Source organism: Desmodus rotundus, chromosome 2 (assembly GCF_022682495.2).
Source record: "Desmodus rotundus isolate HL8 chromosome 2, HLdesRot8A.1, whole genome shotgun sequence".
NCBI classification, from domain to species: Eukaryota; Metazoa; Chordata; class Mammalia; order Chiroptera; family Phyllostomidae; genus Desmodus; species Desmodus rotundus.
This window is the reverse complement of record NC_071388.1, coordinates 51,992,469-52,012,286: the sequence shown is the minus strand read 5'-3', so window position 1 is coordinate 52,012,286 and position 19,818 is coordinate 51,992,469. Positions and strand designations below refer to the sequence as shown.

Here is a 19,818-nt window from a genome sequence, read left to right as displayed (position 1 = left end):
AGCGGTCATCTTCAGACTCTGTGCACAGGTGTCACAGGCCTGTACACCCAGGGGAGAACCCAAAACCTTTAAAACTTAACGGATTCTGGGTTTTGTGCCACAGTTCAGGCAATGATCTGCCTTCTGTACTTTCATGTGGTTTTCACTGCCATCACCTCACAGCTTTCCCAGAATGTTTGAATTCTTGCTCTATTAATTTATACAACCATATAATTTCTTCCTTAAATTTTGTCAGCATTTGTCTACATAAAAAGTACCTGATTAATCTGTTGTATCTGCCACTACCACTTTGTAATAAATAACCTATTTAAACCCCTTTTTTAAAAGAACCGAGTTAAACTAACTACTTCTAGAAACCACTCCTGCCTTATTTTATAGGAGCTATTAAACAGGTGCAAAGAAAATATGTGAACTTTCCCCACAGGGACACAATAACAAACACTGTAATCCACAGCGTGGTGCATGTGACTTGGGTTTACTTTTTAGTTGTTTCTCTATTGCAATCTCTTATTTTGCTGTATATAAATTTTGTCCAGTAATAAGAGAATTTTTACATTATTTCCATTTCTGAAAATCCAAATTATATTGTAAAATTACAAACATTAGTAGCATAACAATTGTTTCATTTTTAATTAAAATAATATTTAAAGTCTGTTGAACCTGATAATATAGTGAATTATATTTAAAAGGACACTAAACTTGTACGTTTAACTATGTTTGGTGAGTTTCAGAGGTTCTCATTTCTTCCTATTGTTCTCAACTAATTGCACCATTACTATGTTAATTTTTAATACCTGGTAAGTAAAACAGATTTTTTAAATTGAGCATTTATTTAATACCATCTCAAGTTGTCTTGGTAAACAAAAGCAGCATTAGCATTTGTGCAGCAGCCAGGGAAAGCGTCACGAAAACATGTGTATCCCGGACTGGACACGCTGTCTGCACTGCAGACGACCAAAGCAATCTTAGAAGTAAAATCTTAATTGCTGATGTGAAAGATACAAAAAAACTATAAAATATTCTTTTCATTTTCAGGGTCCAACTGACATCTGCAACCGAAAAGTTTCATGAAAAAGTAACAAATATATTAAACATAGGCTACTAAGAAGAAAGAAAAGGAACTAACATATTTAATACTAAATGTGTTAAAGTGATATACTGTATTTTCTTCCCCTATCTGACCATTATTTAGCACATATTGTATACTAAACTCTTTCATTCATCAAAGGTCATTTTAACTTACTTCTTAATACTTCAAAATAAGTATTATTAGTCTTGTTTTATATATGAGAAAACCAAGGCTCATAGAGGTCACTCAGATATTTAATGGTGGAACCATGATTGAACAAAGTATAACTCCACGGCCTGTGTGTTTTCCATCACCACAAATTAATTCTGACATGGTCTCTCTATACATAGCCTATATATTTGGCTCAATTTCATATGAAGGTTTAATATTCAGTTGTGTTTTTTTATTTTTGTAATTCCATATAGATAAAATTCTTTGCCAATGAGGACACACTAATATATGAATATGGGATGTGATGAGGTCTAGCTTCAAACTTCACAAGGATCCATAAACAAATTTACAGAGGAAAAAAATTCCAATGACAGAGTCAAATACATTTTGGCAGATGTATCAGGACATACAGAAGTTCTAAATAAAAATGATTGATAAATATTTCCCACAGTATCTTCTTACATAAATATAGTAAATACTAATGGAAATATTTAGCAATCTGATTCACACTGAAAAATTCCAAAAGCATGCTGAACACTAGCAAAAGAATTCAAACGTTAAAAATAGGAGAACGAGCAAGTTGGAAAAGATATCTAGCAAGAATTTGGTGACTATAAAAAGCAGATCATTTTTAATATGCCACTCTAAACAATGCCTTCTAATGTAAGACAGAGGGATTTTGAAATTTTCCAGACTCTTAAAAACTTAACAGTCTTTCTTTTTCCTTAATTTTTTTAAAGTTCTAATTTCTCATCCTAAGTTTCTCTGCTGAAAAATCTATCATCTATCTTCCCCCTTAGTTATCTAAACAGAGAAGATAGACCTTACTCTATTTTACTGGATATAAATTCACTGGATCTCAGGAAGAGTTAATTGAATTAATCATATGGCTCAAAGAACATATCTGTTAACTCTGAAACTTCTTTTATTACTTAAAAACCCCTGTAATTATAAAGTGACAAAGACATTGGAACTCTGGTTGTAGCAAAGAGAAAAAGTTAATGAAACTAATTTTCCATTCTCTCTCACTAGGGAAGAAAGGGGTAAGTAATGTGGGTGATGTGAGCGAATGAACACCAAATCATCAAATTCTCCCCACCAGGAAATCCCTACTTGAGAACTACGTTTCCCCAAACCAGGGACACTAGTGGGAATATTCTAGGATGGGCCCTACCTCTGACAACTGCCACCATAGCTGCCACTGTTCTGACTTTCAGTCGATACTAACGTGGGTTTTGGTATGCATGTGAATGAGAGGGTGAGCGTGGGAGAAGAAAAGAAGAGAGGCTGGACAACAGATGAGGAGAAAGACCTAGATATTGAGAATGCATTTGTCATTAATGATAATTCATATGTTGTAAGCTCCAATGACATTCAGTAAGTGAAACATAGCTAAATAACACAAAATAATCCATGTAATAGAGTCTAACTGGGTCCTTTCAAAGATTACTTGTAATAAAAAACGAGTTTGTTTATTTATAGGAGAGGGATAAAGGTTTAACATCAAATCATGAAATCCATTGTCAATATTGTTTTCTAATTGTGTTAACAACTACACTATTCCACCACTATAGAAGGCAAATTAGGTGGAGAATTTACATAACCAGGCCTTGCCCTGTTATCCTAAGTAAGTTTCATTTGTGTTTCTCGCTTGTCATCATGCGTTCTTTAGGCATATTAAGACTGAAAAAAAACACAGCATGAACAATGCAAAAAATAAATATCAACCCAGATAGAAAGAATAAATGATACTAATAAAAAGAACATTCAGAACAAATATATTTATAGAGTATAGGAAAGTACTAAATACAGTACCTACATTAGGAGGGGTCAAATCTGCATTTCATGAAGCAAAATAGGAAAGTATTATAAATTATGAGACAGATAACAATAGCCCACACACAAGACAAGTATGAATATTGTAAATTTTTCATGTACTCTAAAAACATTTAAAAGAGAACAATACTAGAGTCAAACTGTAGCTTTCAAAGGAGAAAAGCTACAAATAATTATTTTTTCCAATAGATAATTCATTGTCCGTATTCGTGGTGGAGTTATGTTATGTGGTCATTAAAGAGAATTCTTTTAATGTACGATAGTTTTCACTAACGTCTTACAGAGAAGTGACAGACAAGTGTAAGAGTTACCCCAGCACTGTTTTAACCAAAACCAACAACCACTTCCTTTAATTTGAACTTTTTAATGGGTGCACATGCCTACACGCAGTAAAGTACGTCTCCCACCACACTCCCCCACCCCTGACAGCGAAGTAGAACGATACCATAAGAAGAGACATATGGTGAATCCATTAAAGCCAGAAAGAACATACCTTCCAATAAATCCATATCGATGTCATTATTATCAGGCTTGTGTAGGCAGGGGTATGTGTTAAAGAGATGAGCTACAAAAGCTAAATTCAGTTTAGAGTTGCCCGAAACCACATCTGCAGGGGTGACAAACTGTCTGCAGCCCAGTTTGTCTGCTTCTTGAAGCATGAATCCAGCACGCTTCAGGTCATTTTTCTCCTAAATAATTACATAAAATAAAAATGGTCAGGATTAAACTTTTGATTGGCATAGCTTTTTATAGATATATACAGGGTCTGGCAGAAGTAATGCCTGCTTGAGTGTGATTGGTAGGGTAATAATAAGGGTGTAAGAATTTATAATTTTAATTTAACCATTTCACCTAAAATGTCATGTTGTGCTTGAGTGTGATATTGTTATATTACAGAATTACATGCTTATGATTTTGTAATAAAAGATTTTGTAATAAAAACAGGTATTATTTGCGCTGGACCCTGTATATTTATATGCAATTACTGTTCTGGAAATATAGCTAATAATAGTTGAAAATAAGGTCAGAATGTGCAGGAATTCCAACTCAACTTCCCCAGTTCTTTTAAGTCAATAAAAATAAGTCTCAGTTTTCTTGCTGGGATCAGAGTAACATTCATCCTCACTGCCGAAACACTGAACAAAACTATCAAATACTGTACCGGGAAACTCTTGGTGATCAAATTATAGATAACTTGATCAAGGCCGTAGGTTAAGAGTTCCTTCTGGCTACGAGGCTTAGTCGTCTCACCCATTCTAGCCTGAATGATATTTTCAGTAGACTCTTTTCTCAATGAAAACAAGTTGAGATATTATATTTTAATACAAAATATTAAAATCAGAAGGAACACTACTTTTCACAATTGCAAAAACCCCAGAAACAACCCAAATGCCTATCAATAGAGAGCAGATAAATAAACTGTTATGTTCACACAATGACATACAAAAATATGAGTGATTTAGGAATACAATATATTTAAAATAAGTACTAGAAATTTAAGTACATGATAAACATTATATGAAGTTAAAAAGTAAAATAATTTAATTTTGTTAGGCATACATTTGGTTGACAGAAAAGTATATAAAAAAGAAAAGCAAAAGAACATGAACTTAAGATCCAAGGTAGCTGTTATCACACCAGGTGAGGCAGAGACAAGGATCAGGAAGCACTCATTAACATCAGGTCTTAGCTGTCTTGCTGAATTGAGAGTTCACGGAGGCTTGTTCCAACTTCAAAACAAACAACTACAAAAATATTTAGTTCTCATGTTTCCTTGGGTTCTTCCAACCTGAGGTCGTTCCTAAGACTTTTCCTTTTCACTCTCACAATCTTGACACTTGAGGACACTGGCATACTCCTTCCCAGTTATTCTGTAGAATGTTCTTCAATTTAATTTGTCTAATGTTCTCTCATGACTGGATTGATGATATGCATTTTTAACATTTTTTGTTGAGATATAATTCATATCTCATAAAATTCACCATTTTCAAGTGTACAATTAAGTGATTTTCAGTATATTCACAGAGTTCCAAAAACATCACCACTATCTAATTCTGGAAGATTCTCATCCATCCCCGCCCCCAAAATAAAGAGTGAATAAATGAAGGAACAAATGGGTATGTAGGAACCCAGTGTATCGTAAAGGAATTATGACTTATCTAATTCTGTGCACCAGACTTGCAGAAAAGTAGAAATGTAAATAAAATCAGAGAAAGTGATAAGTTTAATGCTACTAAACAACAATAAAATGTTACTAAGGTAGACATCAAATCACAATATGTGACCTTATATAGATCTTAATTCAAATAAACTTTTAAAAGAAATCCGACATTGTGAGCCAATTGGAAATGTCACTGTTGACTAAGGATTTAAATGACATTACCAGATTATTGTTAATATTTTCAGGTAAGGTATTATGGTTATATTTTGTGTCTTTATCTTTTAGAAACCCATATTGAAATAGTTATTGATAAAAAGACATGATGTCTAGGATTGGCTTCAAACGCTATGGAGGAACAAGGAAACAGGCAGGTGATAAATGTGAAAGGAGACTGACCATGAGCGGAGAGCTGCTGACCGTAGTTCAGTAGACTAGGTCCGTTCACTTGTGAATATGCTTGAAATTTCACGTTTTTTTAAGTTCCTAATTTTTTGACTCAAACTAATTTGCAAATTTGCATACTTTTGCAATACTAAATTTCTTAGATGTTTCATTATAATAATGTGAAATATAATTAAGTAATGACTTAAGTTACCTTTAAAACTAACTATTATCGATATTGTACTTCAAGTACGTAGTAGATTTTCACAGCAAGTATAATCTGACCAGATTTTAATGTTTAGATAGAACTATCCCTACTATTTACAACTCACACTAAAGAACGGGCTTCCTAGGAACTGTGTTAGATGCATCAAGATCTGTATCAGCCCTTCCTACACCATAAACACTAGGAATTGTCATCTTTTATTTTGTGTATTTCCGAATGTAAGTTAGAACTCATAATTGATTGCTTAGCCATCTCATCAGGGCTTGTTGCTACCTTTCCTAGCACACAGTGATAGTCGCACCAGGGAAAGTAGATGTGGGGTGGACTGCACACATACTCAAGGTGGGAATCCTGCAGTACCCCTTCTTCATGAAAACCAGATGACTTGGCACGGAGACTTAGAGCTTAGGGCATGGAAAAACTTCTGAAAACCAAACTTTAAGGAGGGGCTAAGGACACCGCAGAGGATGCTGCATGTTGAGAACTGTATTCTCAATGGACTGTACTCACTAGTCAAACTCAGGGATTCAGGGGCAAGGGGAATGGGGAATTACTACCGGGTACAGCTTTCACTATGGGATAACCAAGAAATTCTAGATATGGATAGCGGTGATGGTTGCACACATGAAAACATACTTAATGCCTCTGAACTGCATACTTACAAGTGATACAAATGGTAAACTTTATTTTATGTTTATTTTACTAAAATCTAAAAAAAAATTTTTTAATTAAAAACTCTACTCACATTAAATCCTGAAAGATCAATGGCAATAGCAGGTCCATCATCCCGGTCACCTTTCGGAGCAATCTGGTTAAGCAGATGAAAATAGGCTCTTGAGTCCTTCAAGGAAAGAAACGAAACAGGATTTTTAAAATGAACAAAATCATCACTGGAAAAGAAGTGCTCAAACTGAGGAAACAGCCCCCATCTCAAAGAATGGAATAACAACTATTAATTTTTAGATTCAATTACTGATAGATATGTACTTATTGCCATTTTATTGCTCCTACTTTTTCTCTTTTTTCTTTTTTTAAAGACCCTTTAACATTTCATATAACATTGATTTTATGGTGAAGAACTCCTTTAGCTTGTTCTGGTGTGGGAAGCTCTTTGTTTGTGCTGTGATTCTAAATGATAGCTTTGCTGGGTAGAGTAATCTTGGTTTAAGTTTTTGCTTTTTATCACTTTGAATATTTCTTGCCTCTCCCTTCTGGCCTTCAAAGTTTCCATCAGGAAATCAGCTGACCGATATCCCTCCCAATTTTCATCCAGTACACATGGGTGTGAATCGAGCCCACTGAGCGTGTCCACCCCTCCTGCCCCATATACCAGTCTCAATGAAGCTTCTCCTTTACATCCCTAGTTGTAGGACTTCCATTCAGCTAGATTTCAGGCACTTTTGAATGATGGCTGTTCTGCAGTTTAGTTGCAATTTTGATGTGGTTGTGGAAGGATTCAAGCACTGCATTACCTATGGTGCCATCTTGACTGGAAGTCCCAGATAATTGTCAATCCTTTGGGTAAAACTCTGGCATTATAGGCAGCTATAAATACACCCAAGGGGCAGGATTCTTTGGCCTTATACAAAGTCACTGCAGTGGGCAGTGGTGGTACAGGCAAGTCGGCGTGGACCCTACAGTCCACAGATGATGGGTCTGTGGAGCAGACAGCTATGAGCGGGCAGTGCTGGACTGGAGCGAGAGTGGACCGCCGTCCCAGCCCACTGCAATTACAATAGTGCTTCTGAGCAGGGTCTCTGCTGTGTCTCACTATCACAGAACTGGAATGCTTTGCAGCCACAGCCGACTTCAGGGGTCCAGACTTTAAGAGTAACAGAAGATGAGAGTGCTCCATTACTGCTGGGTAGTAACAAATCAGATTTAGAAAACAAAAGGCGGCTTTCTGTAGAAGAGGTGAAAACCAGAGCCCAATAGTGGAATGTTGATTATGTGGAAACCTGCTAAAATGCACTAATATTTACAAGGTATTCTTTGATTTAATGGCAGAAATTTGAGCTACAGAGACTGAAGACAGCAAAGAAAAGAATAGAAAAAAGAAAAGGAAATGTTTAGCCATGAGAATCAGAGAAAGATGCTGCATTTTATAATCAAAGCCCAAACTCCTTTCTTACCTTGGCCATACTAATAAATATTGTATAATGTGTAAGCACTTCCACTGAAGACTCAATTCACTGTAACTACTTTGACATTTTGAAAATTGTTATGAGTCACTAAAAGCATGAATTGGAACTACACTGAAACTCAGACTCACTTAAAAAATAAATTAATGTGGCTTCACCAAGAAGCAAAGCTCCACTGATTTCGTAATTGCCTACATTTATCACAGTCCTGAATATAATGTATGAGCTTGTATTTTGAGGGCAGTCTCCCTTAAACTGTTAAAGAGGTGAACTGTGGTGGGGAATGGGAAGAAAAGCTACTTCCTCTAGTTTATTAAAAAGTTTTATTTTCCTATCACTTAAAAATGTCTTGATCTTCCATAGGAGTACCAGAAGGACAAGAGAGAGAGAGCAAGGGATGGAGAACCTATTTGAAGAAATGATAACCAAAAACTTCCCTAACCTGGTGAAGGAAAAAGTGCACACGTCCAGAAAGCACAGAGATTCCGAAACAAGATAAACCCAAAGAGGCCCACTCCAAGACACACAGGTAAAATGCCACAGGTTACAGACAAAGAGAGAATCTTTTTTTTTAAGATTTTATTTATTTTTAGAGACAAGGGAAGGGAGGGACAGAGGGAGGGAGAGAAACACTGATGTGTGACAGAGAAAGCAGGGACCAAGCCCACCACCCAGGCATGTGCTCTCACCGGGAAAGGAACCAGAGACCTTTTGCTTTGCAGGATGATGCTCAACCAACTCAACCAACAGCCACGCTGACAGGGCCAGAGAGAGAATTTAAAAGCAGCAAGAGAAAAGCAGATAATGACCTACAAGGGAGCTGCCGTAAGACTGTCAGCTGATCACTGACCTCTCAACAGAAACATTTCAGGCCAGAAGGGATGGACATGAACTATTCAAAGTGATAAAAAGCAAAGACCTACAACCAGGATTTTACCCAGCAAGGTTATCATTTAAAATTAAGGGAGAGTTCTGAGTGGTGTGGCTCAGTGGGTTGAGCACAGGCCTGTGAGCTGAGGGGTCACTGGTTCAATTCCTGGTCACGGCACATGCCTTGACTGCAGCCAGGTCCCTGGTTCAGGCATGTGCAAGAGGCAACGGATCAAAGTTTCTCTCCCTCTCATTCTCCCTACCTTCTCCTCTCTCTAGAGTTAACATCAAGCCATCAAACCTGAGTACAGTGAATAATCATGTACAGTGACACACACCCAACACCAGGCCTATGTCAACACTATGTGGTGTGCCCACTGGACGAATTCTAGCACATGATTTGGGATGGGAAAACTACCACTGTCGGATTTTTCTTTTCTGCTTTGGAATGGAGCTAAGAAGTCAATTCGCAGAGGTTTTTTTTCCTTTTTGTTCATTTCCAATGTCACTAAGTCAAAGATGTGTTCAGGCATTTCAGGTAACATGTGTATGTAAAGTTAACAAAAACAGTCTTTTTAGAAACTCACCTTCTTTAGATATTACACCTAAGTGTGTCGTGTTACATACTTGTCCTTCAAGGGTTTGAGATGTGCATCTTTCACTACATATTTTCCATGGCCGTGCCACGTGCTGAACTAAAGCACCAATGCAGCGGTGGCCCTGTAACCTCCCCTGCAGTCTTATTCAACCCGGGGTCCGAACCACGAACACTGTGACTGTGCATTGAGACCTTTCCTGTCCTCAGTACTGAGGTGCTTTGAAGTCAGCTGACAAAGATGTCACATCTTAGGCTGATGCCACTACCCAATTGGTTTATTTGCAATTTGAGCCATTTAAAGACCAATAAACTTACTTTAGAAAAAAAAAAGACAGCCCCATTTTATATTCCATTTTATATAAAAGTAAAAATTTAAATGAGCATGGAATAGATGAAAGCAGACAATGTCACTTCAAATAGAGATTGTCATCTAGGCCATTATGGCAAAAACATAACCTGACTGAGGTGTTAACATATCTAAAGAGAAAACATGAATTAATGTCAACACTGATTAACCTGAAAAAAATCAGAGGAGAAAAAGTCACAGGGACCCAAGCTGGCAATGCCTGTCTGGGCAGTATCCATGCAAGTTATTACTGGGCCAACTGAATGTCACAGTTTCCTTGACAATGGTCTCCCAGTAGGGGGAAGTGTTGCAGCTCCCGTGGCTGACAGACCTACCTGAAGACCTCCTTTCATCTACTGATTCCCTGGGCCCTTGGATAATGTGCGTCCCTAGTAGCTGGTCATTGGCAAAGTGGCCGTGAGAGTGCTGAACTGGTCAGGCCCACATGGGCCTCTAGTCCAGCAAACAGATACATTCTCAGACTGACAATCACTTTACAATTTAGTCTATCCGTGAAATATAAAATGCAAAGAATGCTTCAATATGCTAAGGAGCATCTCCTTCCTCTCACAGCCAGCTGTAGTTCTTATTAAAAGCCCATGAGCCAGAATTTTTTAAATATAAGATTTTATAATTAGCATTCCCAGAGAAACGCAAAATTTCACCTCTGACACTGTGCCCTTCTGAATTCAATTTCAATTCAAATTTAAGTCTGCATCCCTTTTGCTCTTACATTCTATTCGCTGTCCCAAACTTGAACATTAAAATGTAAACCTTAATGTCACTGCTGAAGTTGCTGATGGTATGCCATCCCGCATTGGTCAAATGGTAGTTCACCCATCGCAGCAGTAATTCCTCGGGAGAGAGCTTCATCAGCTCCTCTAGTTCCTCGCCTTCATTTAGCAATGCAATCAGAGCTGAGAGGAAAATATTGAGATGTAAGTTCTCCCTGTAGTAGGTATATGTCAATGAAGAATAAATATTTTTTATGATCATACCTTCATTCCTGGAAATCTCAATATCAGCAAAAAGACCAACTTTGATGATCTGCCAGAGAAGTCCCAGGACTAAGTGGGGCTTTCCTTCTTTGAGGTCCTGTGCGCCGATGTTGACCACCGTACAACCAATGGCCGAGGCAGAATTCAGGGCTAGGTTTAAATTTTCCTGAAGTGCCGCAAAGAAAAATACCCATGAGGAACTACTTTTCTAAAGTCCTACCAACACGTCGTGAAGGTAAATAAGAAACAATGGATTGTGAAATTTCAGATCTTTGAACATAAGTAATATTTAAATAAGCAAAACACTACTACTCAAAAGAAAAATTCCACGGTTTTAACTATTACCTCTATATGCCAATGACTTTCAAACCCACACCTTCTCCCAGCCCCCCTCAAACTCAGTACGTCCAAAACTGAAGCATGCTTCCTTGCCACACTTCCCTGGTCTTCCTCTAATGCCCCGCTAAAACTGGTTTTTCTTTATTTTCTGTCTCAGTTGATAGGACCAACATTCATTCTTGCCTTCTTTCTTCCTAGGTCAGAAATCTGAGGAAATCCTTGTTTTTCCTTGCCTACCACTTCCAGGCACCAAAATCTGCCAATTCCACCTGCTTAATACCTCTGGAAATGGTCAGCGCCTTTTCCAGGTGTCTTAATTCTGTCCTAACGCCCATCTCAAACCGCCAACACTCCATCTTCCACAACACTCTGCTGTCAGTGACCTCGGTAAAATAGAACCCAATGGAGTTCCTTCACTTTAAAACCCTTCAAATGTAACTCCCTGTAACTCCTACTATGTCCTCTCACTCTCCATACAGGACCTTTGAACTTGCTATTCCCTCTGCCTGGAACACTTCCCCAAATATCCCTAGGTCCTTTAATATTGCTCAAATGCACCTAATGGCCTTCTCTAATTACCCCACACACAACAGCAAGCATTACCACAACCTCTGATGACACTCATTCTTCATCATTTTATACCTTTGCATTCTCTGACATATTATATACTTATATGCTTATGATTATATCTCCCCCAATTAGAGTATGAGCTCTATGATAACAAAGGTTTTTGATATGCTTGTTTCCCTGGCACTTAACACACGGTACATATTCAATAAATATTTATTGAATAAGTGGATGAATGGGTAAGAGTGATTAAAGGCATGGAGGGAAATGAGAGGGTCAAGTCCAAATTCATAATATGACAATCAAAACCCCTTATCTGCTAATATTGGACTCTGGACTCATCTCCTAATATTCCACTCACACAGCCCATGCTTCAGCCCAGACAGAATGTCCTTTAGAGCTCCCAAGACAATGCCAGGGCTTTGCAGGTAAGTTTTTTTGTCTAACTGCAGTAAGCAGTAAAATTCAGCTTTGTCTCATCAACTGGTCATGTTGTTGATACATGGACAATCAGCTTTTGATGTTAATTTTATCCAAAACCATTGGCTTTACAGGTAGAGCAAATGATTTATAATCAATTAGCTTAAAAATGGATTGAAAGAAAGAAGCTAAAATCTGCTTCATCGAATAAATGGTAGTTTCTAATTGGTAAATACAACATTACTGCCCTACCGCTATGTAGGAAACAGGACAAGCACTGTTGTCTAAAGCCAATTCCCAACATCTTAAGAGCAAGAAGATGCAGGAGAACCCCATAAAGAGGTTGTTCCCCAAGTCTTAACATAGACTACTGCCCTGAGTGCTCAGCCTTCCTCCCCGAAGACCTGCATTGGCGGGGAGAGACAAGGACAAGGGGGAATCTCCACCATGGGGACATGAGAGAGCTGTGGTTCTTCCTGGAGTTTCGGTGTCCTAATCTGTAAAGCAGAGTATCTTCACAGAGATGCTAACAAAGACACAAGCAAACACAGCAGTTTAACTCGAGTGACCCACCCATTCTCTCCCGCGTTTTTGTGCACCACTGAGCCGTGTCTAAGATACAGCCCACTCTACAAAGCAGGAAGATGTCCACTGCTGTTTCAGACGGCTTCTCACGTCCCTTCTATTCTGATTCATCAACTGTGTGATTTTTTACTAACAATCTCATATGAGTATTGCACGTTTTTCTTTTAATTCATACCACTTTGCACATTTTTATTTTCCATAAAGTTTCAATTCAAGACAAGCTCACTTCTGTTAATCTTGAGAGGGTTGTGCTAGACACTAATTGGGTCAGTGAGAATAAAGGTATTATTTGTTATTCAGATTTCATCATTTGATATATTATCACTTTTACTTCATTCGGGGCACCCAAATGGGATCTGTGATTTCCCTACTTTAACTGTAATTGCATGTAAGGTGAAATTAATGTCATTTTTTGTGTGTATATTTGTATACATATGCCTGTATAAAATATATACACATATACTTTGTATACACGTGAATATATTAATTGCACTGGAATTTTTTATGTGTTATAATGAACAGATTCAAATTCTAATATCCACTCTTGTTAGTTTCCTGACTTTTAGGTCCCTAAATCACTAATCTGCTTTTCAGTCTTATTCATATAATTTTTCTTTTAATAACAATAAACAAGAAAATGAAGTTCAATCATACACAGAGTAGAAGAGAAATGAAAGTCTCTAAGATAAAAAAATGAGTCCTGCTATTAACTACTTGATCGGCCCCTTCCCTTGCTTTCATAGTTACTGTATGTCGTTTTCCTCCTTTTGTGTTTCTTTCATACACCATGTTCCTACATAACCCTGTTATCATGAAGTGAAAAATTGCATTATCACTATCTGTATAATCTTTTACAAATGAATTAGGCTTCTTTGGGATAAAGTTTCGTGGAAAACTGGTAGTTTTCTAGCAGATCTACTCCCAGAACTCTAAAACTACTAAATAAACAAGACAGATTTAATACCCACAGCGATACTTTGCTCCTTCCCAGAGGCCTGTCTTTTCTATTCTACATTAGTACATTCTTTCAAGCATCCTTGAAACCTAGACTGTTTACACCCTATCCATAGTGAAAGATTGTTATGTCGAAAAATAATATTGTAAAAGTCTTAGCCCCTCAGACTCATCCTGAGCTATTAGAAAATACTTACAGAATATTTTTATTTTCTTTAATGCACTGCATACAAGGATTAAAAGTAAAACCAAATAAATTTATACAACACTAAGAAATGCTGTATTTCAGATTCAGTGCTTAAAAAAATTGTGTGACACATATTCTAGAAATAAGACTGATGTGAATGTTTTCACCAATCACAGATATTAGACGAAGCATCCTGACACAAGATACGAAAAAAAAATCTGGCAATTACAATCAGAAGTGGGCTTCTCCAAGAATAGTAGTTTCTGCTAAGGATATGCAATACTATTGGGTTACTGGAGAGGGGAACAAATAGTTATGTCAGTCAACATTTAATTGCGTAATTCTCAAGGATGACAGGAAATGGGAGGACCCCTTGGATAGTCCAAAATTAACCATGTGCCACTGCCCTAAGGTCACACAAAACTTTCTTACAGAAGACGCTTAACAACGTCAGCCAAATCAAGGACTGCACTTGCCACCAGAAATGAAGGAAAGCCCGGCAATGCTCACTTCTAACCGCTGCAGTGTGATCAGCAACCGTTGAACAGTTGCTATGGCTACCGCCACCTGAGAGTGGCAGGATGGCACGGGGATGGAAAGGATGCATTCCGCACTGAGACCCCTGGGATCACACGCTGGCTCTGACACTGCGCAATGTCTCATCATCTTTCAAATCAGAGGATCTTATTTTAAGGCTGCTGGGAGGAGTCCAAGGGATAATTCTTGTAATATGTTTAGAACGCTGACTGGTACCTAGTAAGTACCTCGTAAATGTTAATATCCACCCACTGATCTAGATTTTGAAGGGAAAAGGGTGGTAATTATAAATTCCTGAACTTTAACAAAATGTGAATGGACAGGCTGACTACAGAACAATTTCATACAAAAAGAATAGCTAAAATTTTTGTGAAATGGTAAAACTATGCACTTCTTTTCTCAACCAATGAAAACATTGGCATACCGCAAATATTCATTAATAAAAATACCAATAATTATAATATAACCTGAATACTATTATCTTAAGTAAAGAAGTTCATCCAACATAATTTGGATCTTAATTTAATTCATTACAACATGCAGCTGAATTTTTATTTAGTAAAAACTAGTTTTTATATGAAACTGAAATTATGTTAAATCATAGGTGTTACTTGGGCCTAAACTTCCATTAAGAAAGGCTTTACATTCCTCAGAGTAACATGATTACTGGCAAAGGGCAAATACTTACAGAAATAGTGAAAGGGGTGAGCTTTCTCTTATTAATGGCTCTTTCATCAATTGTATCTGGTTCGGACAAGTTGATCATTTTGCTAAAGAGAAAATGCGAACAATTTAAGATTCCTGGAAATGTTTTTAGTTTATTTTTTCAAGCAGACAAAATAGGTAAATTTTGAAAAGTAGTAATAATCTACTTCTTTACAATACTATATTGTAATTCACGTCAGGGACTTAATTTTAAAAATCTAGCCCTGGTCGGGCATGTCAGGTGGTTAGAGCATCATCCTGATCCACCAAGGTTGTGAGTTTGATCCCCAGGTCAGGGCACATACAAGAAGCAAGCAATGAATGCGTAAGTGGAATAACAAATAGATGTTTCTCTCTCTCCATCTTTTTGTCTCTTTCTCCCTCCTTCCCTCTCTAAAAATAATTTTTTTAATCTAAAGAATATTCCCTAACCTAAAAAAACTATCACTCACTGCAATAACCTTAGCAATTCCTCCTAATTTATAAAAACAGTCCTGCATGTTCATTATGTGAGTCTTGTCTTTATTTCATTTAATGATCATTAACATACAACATTCCAAACAAAGAAATTCTTGAGAAGCCAACTTTCATTAAGTGGATTTAAGTCTGTTAAAATTACTGTTGTTGCAGAAAGATAAGGGACCAGAGACTTGGTCTTCCTAAAACTTCAATAATTCAAACGTTTTAAAGAAATTAATATAAATTTTATCTTTATATTTTAGAATATACTTTGGAAAATACCCACTCAATTCATGATAGGAATTTCCTCTCAAGGTCAGAGGAAGAGACCAGAACTGTAGGTGGAAGTCACAGTACACAGTTTTTCTTTTTTGTTCTCAGTCACGAGGCCCCACTTTCACAGTCTGCGTTCCTGCTGTGCATCAAGATGGAGTGAGCTTCTGCCCTTCTGCTCCACGGGAGGTTTCTGTTTTACCTGAACTCGCCTCAGGACACCTGCATTACCGCTTGACAGGTGCAGCGTCCTGTCAAACTCCTCACTTGACACTGTCCCTTCCCGCCGCCCGCCCCTCCCACGAGGAGGGGGAGCAGCCCCAGGGGCCTCCCACTTATGTACCTCTCATGTCTCTTCACCTCGCTAGACCAGAGTCTAACTCAACAGGGTTTTCTGTTGAGTTAGAAAACTGATCCTTGCCTGTTCCTTGAATGGTTTCCCCATAGAGGAGGTAGGCAGAGTGGGACTCATTCATCCAACTACAGTGTATTTTATATGTAATGTCCTAAAAACTGATACCCTATATGCATGGGTGGGTTTTTCTTCGTTTCAAGTAAAAACACAGAAAAAAATACGCCAGAATGTTAATAATGGCTATATAGGGGTGATAAGAATATTTTTGATGATTATTTTCATCTTTGTAAGTTCTCTGCATTTTTATAAACTTAAAAATACACTCGCTTTGTCCCAAACACTATACTGGGACTATAGTACACACAGCGAAGATAAGACTTGGCCTTCAAGAGTTGACAATGGAGCGAGCAGAAACAGCAGAGAGTCAAGGATACGACAAGGGTAAACTGCATTATCTAAGTACAAATGAGGTATATCTTTCTTCTGCATTTCCTCTTGTTCCCATCCCAGTCAATAATCAATACTCCCTTATTGAGAAGTAAAAAAAAGAAACCCTGTGAACATTTTAAATGTATCAGAGGATTAACTGAAGGGTTTCCTGGCATTATTAAGGTAATAGAATAAAAAGACATCAGAAAATTAAGCAATTACATTTGAAAGAAAATTCTAGAAAACACACAGTACTTCATTTTCTATGTGATATAAATTTTTCAAAACCTATGTAGCTACTTGTTAACTGATTCCAAAAGACAATGGATTTGCTGAACTGTAATTTGCATGGAATACTCATCTAGGAGACAGTAACCCAAAGCCCGACTCACCAAAGAAGGATGCCGTCTGCGAGCGATTTGAAAAGACTGTCGTCGCCGGGGTTCATGGGTATGACATGCTTGCAGTCAGAGTCATTCTCCAGGGCTTTGTTTATCCAGTTAACAAAAGCCACTTTTTCTTCCTCTGAAAACAGAAACTCTTAGTAGCGAAACTCATTTCACAAAATTCACTGCACTATAAAAACATTTTTGTTAAAATATGATAGATGCCGATTATTAAAACTCTACTAAAACACTAAAGGGTTTCTAAAGGGTTTAAGAAAAGGAGAAAGGGGAATTCATTTCACTTTTTAATCTGTTACATTGAGGAGGAGTAAGATATATATCTTAAATGAGCATAATGAATATTCAGTTTCATTCTAAAATCTTTCCAAATATATACTGCTTTTGAGAACAAATGCATGAGAATCAAACCATCAGAGGTGAGATACTCATACACACACACAAACACACCAGGGGAAAAATACAAGAAACAAATATCCATAGCAATAAATTCCACCCCACCATCACCCCTGAAAAATTTACGGAGTTGTTATTTGGGGCTTACAACAGAAACATTGATTTCAATCAAGAGTTATTCCGATGAATAAAACAGGTTGATTTCTGTGGAACTTCTGTAAGAAAACTGGCACAAATCGAGATACCAGTACTACTCTCAGCCACTTTCACCCTCATCTGCTCAACACATGGCTTCTAGGGTGGGCACCTTGACCTTCAGGCACAAATGCTGTTGTGTTAATACAGTGGGGAAGGAACTTTGGCAGGTAACCTCAAAACTTAATCCATCACACACACACACACACACACACACACACACACACAGAGTAAGAGAAAATCAAAAAGACACCAACATTTACTAATATTTCTCTTTTGTACATATCTGCCTTCTGATCTCCTTGCCTCACCATACCTCCTCTGGGGCTTAGAGTTTAGGGATTTAAAGACTACGAAGATATTGTATCATAATGATTAGATAAAACAGACATACAAGGAAATGAAACATAAGGGAGATAAACACACCACAAGAGGGATATAAGCAATGTTTCCAAGAATTTTTAAAAAAGGAATAATCAGTTCTGGTTGGGGTAGATCAAGAAAAGGCTTTGTGGAAAAGGTACTACTTCAAAGACAAATCTTTAACTTGTGAAGGAGGGCAGGGAAAGGGAGGACGTTCCAGGTAGAAGACGTGAGACACCATTTCACAACCACCAGAATGGTGGTAATAAAGAAAAGGGACAAGTGCTGGAGAGAGAGTAAAGAAGTGGAAACTTTCATACAATGTTCGCGGGAATGTAAAATGGTGCAGACACTTTGGAAAACAGTTTGGCGGGTTGTTTTTGTTTTTAATGCTAAGCATAGACTTAGCATATGGCCTGGCAATTCTACCCCTAGGTATATATCTAAGAGAATCCCAAGTATAAGTCCACAGAAGAATGCAAACACGAATGTTCGTGCAGGTTCACCAGAACAGCCAAGAAGTGGAAACAACCCAGATGCTTGTCAACTGATGAGAGGATAAACAAAATGTGATGTTCTCCATACACAGAACAGAGCAGTATTCAGCAATAAAACGGAACGAAGTGCAACACAGGCCGCAACATGCGTGCTCTTTGAAAATATTGTGTCAGTGAGGAAGTCTGTCAGACGAAAGGCCACTAGTGTAAGATCTCATTTACGTGAAATTTCCAGAACAGGCAAATCTATAGAAATGGAAAGAAAGTAGATTAACGCTGCCAGAGGCTGCTGTAGGGGGGAATGGGCAGGGGCTGCGACTGAGTGTGGGGTTCCTCTCTGGGGTAACTAAAGGGTTCTAGATTAGGTGCTGGTGATGAATGCACAAGGCTGTGAAAATGCTGAGATCTACTGAACTGGATCCTTTAAAAGGGCGAACTTCACGCTATCGCAATTATATCTCAATAAAGCTGTTCTTAAAAAAAAGCAATTAAATGTTGTATATTTTATTCTAGATTATAGTTACATGATTGTGTTCCTATGTAAAAACATCAAACCATATACTTAGGAATAGTGTACTTTGTGACCTTTACTATGTGTGTCTTATACCTTAATAAACAATTTACAAAAGTGTGTAGTGATAGACATCAGAGAAGTGGTTACCTCTAGGGAGGAAGAGTTATGGGGAGAGACCTTAGGGAACTACTCAGGAGACAGCAATGTTACATCTTGATCAGGCTGGCAGCTACATGGACGAAGCTAAAGCATGTGTATATACACTTACAAAAATTCACTGAGCTGTACACTTAAGATTACATGACTTTGCTAATGTGTACATTACCTCCATAAAAAGGGGTTTTTTTTAAAAAAAAAAAAAAAAAAAAAAGAAGAAAGAAAGAAAAGGAAGAAGCCTTCTCACTAGAATGGACAGGCAGAAATGGAGTCAAAGAGCAAATACATTTCAAAAAATGGAGGTACTGCTGCACTTCCTTGGTGGGAAATGATTAGGAGATAATACGATGGGTGGGAGAGGTGCAAGTATATTGTGAGAAGAAAATCAGTTAGGAAGGAAAAGAATCAAGAAGATACTGTAACAGATTTAGATCTCAGGGAAAGAAAGGAGAAAAAGTTACAGTGAGCCCCTGTGGACGTTTTTAGCACAGCTCTAATTATATTATTTAACATGAGCAAAAGGAACTTGGCCAAAGGCTCTGAGACATCTCAACGGCTGTGCCGTAAGCTTAAAATGGGGCAAGGCATCTCATCTTAAGAGTTAATGTGACTGGATTTCTCACTGGGCAACAATCCAATGATTCTATCAGATCAAGCAAATCAGGTACTGAGCTCTCTCGTCTCTT

General features: G+C 37.6%; 1 protein-coding gene and 1 pseudogene across 2 annotated transcripts in view; one reads left to right on the top strand and one right to left on the bottom strand.

Moving 5' to 3' along the window:
- Nucleotides 1–19,818, bottom strand: part of PLS1 (plastin 1) — a 93,743-nt gene that overhangs the window by 20,839 nt on the left and 53,086 nt on the right. For both annotated transcript variants that reach the window (XM_024556326.4, XM_024556327.4), the window contains exons 5-10: nt 17,000–17,132; nt 15,075–15,156; nt 10,798–10,963; nt 10,574–10,716; nt 6,590–6,685; nt 3,570–3,765 (exon numbers count right to left, since the gene is read on the bottom strand). In XM_024556326.4, coding sequence (XP_024412094.2) covers nt 3,570–3,765; nt 6,590–6,685; nt 10,574–10,716; nt 10,798–10,963; nt 15,075–15,156; nt 17,000–17,132 — 816 coding nt within the window. The remainder of the gene's footprint in view (nt 1–3,569; nt 3,766–6,589; nt 6,686–10,573; nt 10,717–10,797; nt 10,964–15,074; nt 15,157–16,999; nt 17,133–19,818) is intronic.
- LOC128780261 (ras-related protein Ral-A pseudogene) lies at nt 7,252–8,278 on the top strand (annotated as a pseudogene).